The 9,187-nt window shown below is 36.5% G+C and overlaps 1 protein-coding gene across 7 annotated transcripts in view; it reads right to left on the bottom strand.

Annotated features, from left to right (window-relative positions):
* Positions 1–4,460: 4,460 nt before the first annotated feature.
* LOC139745902 (BUB3-interacting and GLEBS motif-containing protein ZNF207-like) overlaps positions 4,461–9,187 on the bottom strand; it is an 86,950-nt gene continuing 82,223 nt past the window's right edge. For 6 of the 7 annotated variants that reach the window (XM_071656562.1, XM_071656568.1, XM_071656564.1 and 3 more), the window contains one exon: positions 4,461–7,494. In XM_071656562.1, the coding sequence (XP_071512663.1) occupies positions 7,394–7,494 (101 nt within the window). In that variant the 3' untranslated portion in view covers positions 4,461–7,393. The remainder of the gene's footprint in view (positions 7,495–9,187) is intronic. The other variant, XM_071656563.1, reaches the window with a different exon arrangement.

Genomic DNA, 9,187 nt, shown 5'->3' with positions numbered 1-9,187 from the left:
TGATGCTTGGAGGGAAAACTGCAAATGACATTGGTATGCAACACTGTCAAGAACTACCACTTTGAGGCATGAACTTTCAAAAAGCTTTAACAACAGGAAAGAGGAAAAAATGCTTTATGATATCATTTGTTTGCCAATTACTAAAATATACATTTGAAGTGGCAGATACTGAGAAACCTACATACAAGTCCTTTCTAGTCAGTTAAATGTCCAAAAAATTATGCATCTCTTTTATCTTCAACTGCAGTGTAGTACTATACTGATAATCAAAGAGCAATAACAAATACAATGAAGATGTATCAACAAAAATATTATGCTAAGAACAACCTATTTTGGAATCTGTTAAGTTCTGCCATCCTGGAAGCAATGAAAAAGTGTAATGTGTCACTTGAAACTAGATTGTAGTAATACAAGTACATTACGGTCAAATGAGACCTCTCTCAACACAATATCATACTGCAATTAATCTGAGACATGATCTGCATAATACATCAGGTATAGATGAGTAAGACCAACAAAAACAAAGCAGACCCTTGTACAACTAATAATCTGTGCACACTTCTCCAATGGCCATTATCTGATAGTATAGCTGAAGATGTTAACTTGAGCAGTATTCTACACCACAGCCCTCAAATTAAAAAAATTATGTTCATTCTTCGACTATGATTTCTCAAGCTGATAAAGAAGTAAACCCAAGCATACTACCCAAGGCCCCTCTGTTCACCATTTATCAAGATCATAGTTTCTTAATTACCATAGGTCAGTAGTCACAGTTTTGGCACCACTGTCCAACTGACTGAAACATTTAAGAGGCTATTCTCACCAAGCATTTCACTTACAATCATAACAATCACATCCTTGTTCGATGTGCTGCATAAACTCAAAAATTACAGAAAACACCTGTGACAAAAATGGAACTTTACATATAATCTGAACTGCATGGGTTTAATTAGACTAGCGAAGGAATGACAAGAACCAGACAAAACTGTCATATGCAGCAGCGAATTACAAAAACAAGTTCCTGAAGACTTCTTAAAATGGGAGACCAGAGGTTCCTCAAAAAACACAATCCCTAAGCAAATTATTACTGTACAAAAGGGACTGCTTTTTTGACTTAGTAAAGATCCTTTGCCCAGAAAAAACTCCCGTGACCTTTAAATACAGTACACTGGCCTGAATTTAAGAGAATGTCAAGAGTCACAGGCACAGAACTAATAACTTTACTTATTCATAATCCTACTAACAGCACACAAATTCTTTTCAAAAGGAACCAATGAAGACCACCCCTGCCAAGTTTGGTTTAAACTAGTCTAGAAATTTTGAAATTTGACAAAATAAGCCAAAGGGGAACAAAAAATTATAAAGCTACAGTTCAAATCTCTAATAATTCTACCTCAAAATTACAAAGTCATGGCTATATAAAGAACACTTTGTTTTAGAAAGAACTGCCATCTTGGATGGTGATTGGGGCTACCAGATACTATACCTAAGAAACCATCCATCTATGGACCACTCCCGCCAAATTTGGTTGTCTAATAATTTACCTTTAGAAATTATTTGTATGTGAATTTGAAAAAATAGACCTAACCTGCATTAGAAACAAAACTAAAAATTTCATAAAACAACAGACTTACATCACTACATTCAAATACAAGCCAGTTCTGCAATAAACGGGTTACAGCTATTTCAAGAAATTTCCATTTTCATTAACAGTAATCTTATAAGAGGGAAGAGTTCATTGGACACAATTTTGAGAAGGGACCACCAAAAGACCACTCATGCCAAGTTGAGTCAAACTGGTTCAGAAGTTTCATGAAACAGTATATTCATTTTGCCAAAACAGAAAAACTGCAAAATCAGCTAAACAAAATTTCAAAGAAAACCTCGTATTCTGTCAAATAATTAAGAATTATGTGCGGAAAGAGAGAATGTTATCTCAGGGTGCAAAAATGGGTATTATATGGCTGTAAGGCATGGGCTATAGATAGAGTTGTACAGAGGAGAGAGGATGTGTTGGAAATTAAATGTTTGAGGACAATATTTGGTGCGAGGTGTTTTGACTGATAAAGTAATGAAATGGTAAGACAGATGTGTGGTAATAAAAAGAATGTGGTTGAGAGAGCAGAAGAGGGTGAGTTGAAGTGGTTTGGACATATGGAAAGAATGAGTTAGGAAAGGTTGACAAAGGGGACATATGTGTCAGAAGTGGAGGGAACAAAGACTTTGGAAGCAGAACAAATTGGAGGTGGAAGGATGTAGTGAAAAAGAAAAAGATTTTGAGTGACTGGGGCCTGAATATACAGGAGGGTGAGAGGTATACAAGGAAAAGAGAGAATTGGAACAATTTGGTATACCAGGGTCAACTTGCTGTCAATGGACTGAACAAGGGCATGTGAAACATCTGGGTAAACCATGGAAAGGTCTGGGGGGCCTGGATGTGGATAGGAAACTGTGGTTTTGGTGCATTACACATGACAGCAAGAGACTAAGTGTGAACGAATGTAGCATTGTTTTGTCTGTTTTCCTGGCACTACCTTGCTGACACAGGGGGTGGCAATACTGTTTCCTGTGGGGCTGGGTGTCGCTGGGAATGGATAAAGACAGACAAGCATGCATATGTACATGTATATATATGTATGTCTGTGTATATGTTGACATATATATGTCTATATGTGTGTATTCGAGATGATGGGTCTTTTTCTTCGTCTGTTTCCTGGAGCTACTTTGCTGATGTAAAAAATGGTAATCAAGTATAGTAGATACAAATAAATAATTCATAATAATGTAGGTACATTAAAGTCTAAACCATTTCTGTCTTGAAGTCACGGCTATTTGAAGAAATTCATATTTTTCATAAAGTCCGTCATCTGGAAAGATGGCCAAGGACACTAAATACAATTTCAAAAGGGGACCACCCAAGATTATTTGTCTCATAGCAGCCCTGTAGTTTCTGAAGAGAATAATTAAACATAAAAAGTTACTAGAGGGACAACAAAATACAACAGAAGCTACGCAGTGGTAAAACCTCATAGTCAAAGGCCATGTGATCTAAAAAGTAATGATTATCATTCCATGAAAAATCTAGTTTCTCAAATCATTCTCTTCCTATGAAGGTGTATTTTCAAGGATCATACGAGTCATATATGCCTAACACTGTGAGTTATAAGAGGCACTCACTCAAAGCATGGATAATGTACAGATGTATCAGTCCTGTTGCTGTATCACAGAAATTGATTTCCTATCCAGGCATGAATACCTGCTGATCAATTTAAAGCCTAAAATTCATCCCTATTTATGAAATACAGACACACCTCACTGAATAAAGTGAATGCTATCCTGGCATAATGCATAATAAAGTAGAGCAACAAAACTATTCAATCTAATGTATCCTTAAAGTCTACCACGAAGGAATTCACTTTGTAATCAGAATTGCAACCCCTACATGGAACAGGAAGATTTGATGAGAGAGAGAGAGAGAAAGAAACATATCAAGAAGCTCTAAATCCTATTATTAACTTCAACCAATGTTGTCATTTCAAGCAAAAATTTTTCACAAGAGACTTGGTGAAATTTCCACCAGTCACGATGCCTCATACAACATCTTCTTTGGTGTCACTATTGGTGCACTTCAAGATGTTCTGCCCAAAACATCCCTCCTAATACATCATCAGAGTGGAAATACATAGATGGTAATATGACCAGGAGGCCATGCAGCCCATTCTAATGAGACCAGGAGGCCATGCAGCCCATTCTAATGAAATACAAGCCTATGCTGCACAAAGCCCACAAATGGCAATCTGCAAGTGCACAATGAGCAAACGTTGATATTCACAATACGTCAAGATAGGATGCCTGTTAGAATGTATATGTGCAACATGTTCCAACCTGAATAATCTTTACATATCTGCAAAAGTACCTGCCTCGGATGATAACTACATGAAACTCAAAAGTGTCACAGTAGATGAAAGACAAGAACTTCACCCTATACGAATGTGATGTGAAGAACATGTACTTTGCAGTAACTGACAGTAATTTAATACCTCACAAAAAATTTGGTCATCCTCTAGTTTCTGTAAAAAAAAAAAAAAAAAAAAAAAAAAAAAAAAAAAGTTATGATTCTAACATGGATTAGTGTGTTTCAGCATAACAAGTCTTCAAAACAGGATATTGGAGCATAGGGTAGTGTATCATTTCTCAGGTAGATCAAATAGTCTTACCCTATTTACAAAAAATCACTGCCTGGTATCTGGCAGAAATTACGACATCATGAAAAAGATTATGTATTCTCATGAAAAAATAGTTACTGGGTGGATTCAAACAGTATATTTCTTTTGATTTTAGTTATTTTTGCAATTATCCTCACACTGCTCTGGAAGTTGAAAGTGCCACTACAACAGCTAGCTTGATTACTCAATCTGAAGTATAACTGATTTATTTTGGTGGAAAAATCAAACGCTACATCTGTTTTTGCAAAATTTTTCTTTTTTTTAATTAATGTCATTTCACCCCTAAAAACCTTTGCACACACTTACAACTGTACAACTGGCCAGAAAATGAGCACAATGGTCCCCACTAAACACTGGAAAAGGTTGTAGGTTTACAGACAATGGTGTAAATGAAGTCCCTTTTTTCCACTCCTGGCCAAATGACTATTGGGGAAGAAAACATTGGCATAGCATAGCATTAGTGAGTGCGGTTGGTGAGAGTCACTCGTGGGCCCCAAAACTGAGAATGTGGCCTCACTTCCCAGATTCACCATCACCAACAAGCTAATCAAGAGCAGGCTTTGCCATGCGGAGACATAACAGGGCTCCTGAGAGGCTGCAAGCTGGGAAAATTGAAACTGGTCTCACCACTGAAGTGTGCGTTGGAATATCTCAACTGGTTAGTTAAATCAAGAGGGGGCATGGGACAGCTAACCAACCTAAATGAGATACACCATTCTACATCCATTTTTATCCTCTCATTCTACTTATCTCAGTTCCTGATAAACAGTGACAAATGAAACTGTGGTATTTAGATCAGCATATAAAAAATAATATGGGGAATTCCATCCTTTCTAGACTGAAAAATTTTCAACTATTTTGTCTGGAATATAACACTCAAGATTGAAATGTGAATTATGAAAGTTCTTTCAAGAATTATATAAACTTACAACTTAAAATGGATTCTGTGAATAACAAATCAGTAACACAAAATAATAAACTGGTGACCAACATTTTTACCATACAAGAAGATAAACAAATAAACTGAAAATAATGGAGGGTTAAAATAATGCTGATAAAGCCCAAGGCTATTTCAATATTACAGTATGAGTGAATATTCAAAGTTCCTGTTCAATTTAATAGTCCTGTAGAATAAAAGAAAAAAGCTGGCTGGTTAGCCTCACCACGCCCTGGCCCAAAACAACTGTGGCTGGCCATTAACATACTTAGGCGCTCCACACTTTTTTTTTTTTAACTCTCCAGATATATGATCTTATACATGCACAAACCCAAATAGGGTTAAGAATCCACTTAGTTCCCATGTTATTCTGAATTACAATAAGTAATAAAATTCCATGCACACTGAAGAGTGACAACTTAACAGTAATACTACAGCAAAGGTTTCGGCTTTACAAAGTAACTCCCTCAGAATATCCTGGCTACAAGTGGTTGAGGAAAAAATGACCTGCATTAAGTTTGTCTTCCAAAATGTTAAGTCTTCCTTGGTAATGCCATGATAATATGAGGTATATTGATATAACAAGGAAATCCTGAGACAAGAAACCTGCTCTACCAAAACAATTACATAAGTACAACCGTCAGATTACTCGACGGAAAAACCAAAGGAAAAAGTTCTCATCTCTCCCAGCCTCACGTCCTCTCGTTTGGGCTCACCTGTTGCGAATTTCCACACTGTTCGTATGCTCCACTCCTTCCACCCTTTCAAGTAATAATAAAAAAACAAACAAACATTATTTTCATAAAAAAAAGTTACTCTGTATGCAATCTAACAAAATATAACGCTTGAAACAAACTAATACAAGACTGACAACTTAATTAGTATTTATTTCACAACATACATTAAACAGGTGATCATAATTTTTTTTAACAAAGCTGGTAGTTACGTCACTAAAATCCTCATAGCAATAATTTGACAATAATAAATACAAAAAAGTACTTACGGCAGCTAATGGCATCTTCCTTTCAACAATTTACAAAGTTATTTGTACAACTTGCAAAAAAAAAAAAAAAAAGATATATATAAATGGACTAACCTGCTGTTAACATCTGTAAAGGTAGGCTAAAATTCCAACAGTGCTTTTGTGAAGAACTACCATTTCTAAACTAAACAGTTTCTTACCTTATAACTAAACAGTTTCTTACCTTATGAGAAACTTCACAAATACACAATTATCACTCAAAAGAATGATGAAACCTAAAATACTATAATACAAGTGCTTGAATGCTCCAAGAATAGAACAGTCGAGCCTGCATCCTCCATCCTGGCTCAAGTTAGCACCAGAAACTCACTCCACAAGCCACATACACACTTAAACCAACTTCCTTATCAATCTCCAAGTTTATGCCTTAGTGATCATAAAGACATGGAATATGATTAAGCCAATGATAAACAGATGTGGCAACCTGGAGACACACCTCTTGCACACTTGAGCTGGATCAGAGTATAAATACATACAATCAAGTGTAGGTCCCAAGAAGCAAGTATACAAGAGCAAGTATACAAGCACCACTTGCTCAAACATAAGTTCCACGTGGGCAGCACACAAACGACAGTCTTGTGGATAAACATTTCAACACTGATCAGAGCAATGATGAGAGACAAAGAAGTAAATAACAGATTATAACAGATGCTTGCTGCAGAGTGATGCAGTGTTAGCTTGTCCACACAGGACTAACCAAACTGTGATGGAAAACCAACAAGTGTTTGGGACCCACTACAATTTCAAAACTGATTTCATGTCAAAATTATAAAATCTTTTGATTATTGAAGAAAAAATGAAGGAACCTAAGACATACAAAAACATCACTCATGGCATGTTAACTGAGCCCTAATTGCTTTGTTTAACTGACCTGTACCTATCTCAACACCTATAACTGTGTCTTATGTCTCTCAGCATGAGTGGTGTTTGAGAATTCTTGCCTAATGTAGGTAATGCGGAGAGCAGATTCATCTTCCATAGTCCCAGGTGTGTGTTGGTTTGCCCCACAGGCCAACTTAGTGACTGACTGACTGCACTAGTGTGCTTAGCGAGCGAGCGAGGGAGGGTCGGTGAGGAGGCTGACTATCAGTCATGACGAAGGCATGCGTATGTTGCCTCACCAGCGCCGACCTGCTGCTGCTCATCCTGTTGCTTCCTACCTGCTGGTTACATACCGGGCCCAGGTGGTCACCTGAAGCGTGGGATCATATGAGGACCCCCCATCATGGGGGCACCCATCATCGGTGGACCGGCTAACCCAGGGGCCATCTGTCCATGACCAGGCAGAGCTGAAATAGTTAAGCAACACTCAAATTAGTCAACCCCCCAAAGTCATGCAGTTTCCCAAGGTATACTAATGAGTGAAGCACCACACACTGCTAGCATTCTAATAAATCATATGGCAAAAACATAAGTTAAAAGGTGAGTTCTATCAAAATTTCCAAGTTATTTCCTTGCAATCTGTGCATTTCGTGCTTCAGTTGTAACTAATCTAGTAACGTTGAGCAAACCAGAATAAGTAACAGAAGATTAACTATTCCATATTTAACTACGACAACATATTTGACATCTATAATAGCCTCAGATATCCCAAGTTTCCAATTCATTTTTCACTTCCAAACTATCATCCATAAAAAAAAGGAAAGGACAAGAGTTTGAGCCTGTTACTACCATTAAATATTTTACTCATCAAAAACTGCAAACTCAGTAACACCATATGATCATTATAATTAATCTCTATGTATTCAACAGGTGTTACTAGACTTTACTTGTTCGTGGTTACATAACTACAGAAAAGTCACCTCCAGTGAGACTATTAACAGCATTGGTATAAAATGAAGTCTTGTAGAAGTACTCTTTACTCCAAGAGAGTCATCATTTCCCTTCTTCTAATTGAAGTGCAGCCTACACACTGCAGGAACCTTATACAAGGAGGTCTGGAGTTGTATCAATTATATATTTAATGAGATGCTCCTATCTTTACAATGAGCTAAAGATTGTCAATTAGGGTCAAAAGTGGGCAAATTTTCTATCTTATCTGCCTGTTCAACCTTTCAGTTAATTTATTCTAAAAGTTAACAAATGAGAACAAGCATCTGCATCTAGTGCACAAGACAGTTTTGTCATTAATCATCGTCCCATGCAGTCTAAAACCACAACATACCAAGTGCACCCTACAAATGGAGGGCACAATTGTTAGTGTATAACTTGTATGTTTTCAAATCTATCCAACTATATTTCAGGTGACAAACCAGTAAGTTCATTTTCTTGTATGTGTCGTTCATTCTATCAACAAAACAGGTGGTCGGATATGTTAAATGCTTAAATTGGCTTTTTATGCAAACTGTTAACAAGTACTTCCATATATCAAATAATAACAATGTACATGTTCCTGAGTTGTGGTCAAATATTACTGATTTCATTTTGTGGATTTTGTAAAGCACTCAAACCTAATTGTAATTCGGTACTTTTAAACATGAAAAGACATTTACAAAAAAATCAAAACTATTTACATATAACTAATTTCTTTAACAGATATCTCTACTTTTAACAATATATAAAATTATATTCTGACTTCCTTTAAAAATTCATATCTACTTAAATCAATATTATCCAATTTTTCTCCACGACTCTCATCCAGATCACCATTATCATATAATTCTCCGATATTTTTGTCATTCAGCGAGTGTATGTTCAAAGGTATTATCACAATATCTCCTCTTCATTATGTGACCATGGGTCAACATAGTATGATCAATCCTCAATCAACAAAGAACTGTCTCAAAATGGCAAAATCTGTTGATGGAGGAATGCCATACTTCAGCACCTTTCTTAAACCTCTCCATTTTGTTAATTCTTTTTAGGGGGCTTTCAAGTCGCATCTTGCTTGCCATTTACATCTAACAATTTTCATTCTATCCCAGGAGATAGGGCTGAAAGAATACTGCCCACATATTCCCTCTATGTCACAGAATGCAACTA

The sequence above is a fragment of the Panulirus ornatus genome, chromosome 63, assembly GCF_036320965.1.
Source record: "Panulirus ornatus isolate Po-2019 chromosome 63, ASM3632096v1, whole genome shotgun sequence".
NCBI classification, from domain to species: Eukaryota; Metazoa; Arthropoda; class Malacostraca; order Decapoda; family Palinuridae; genus Panulirus; species Panulirus ornatus.
The sequence above is the reverse complement of the archived record's forward strand: the minus strand, read 5'-3'. Positions and strand labels throughout refer to the sequence as shown.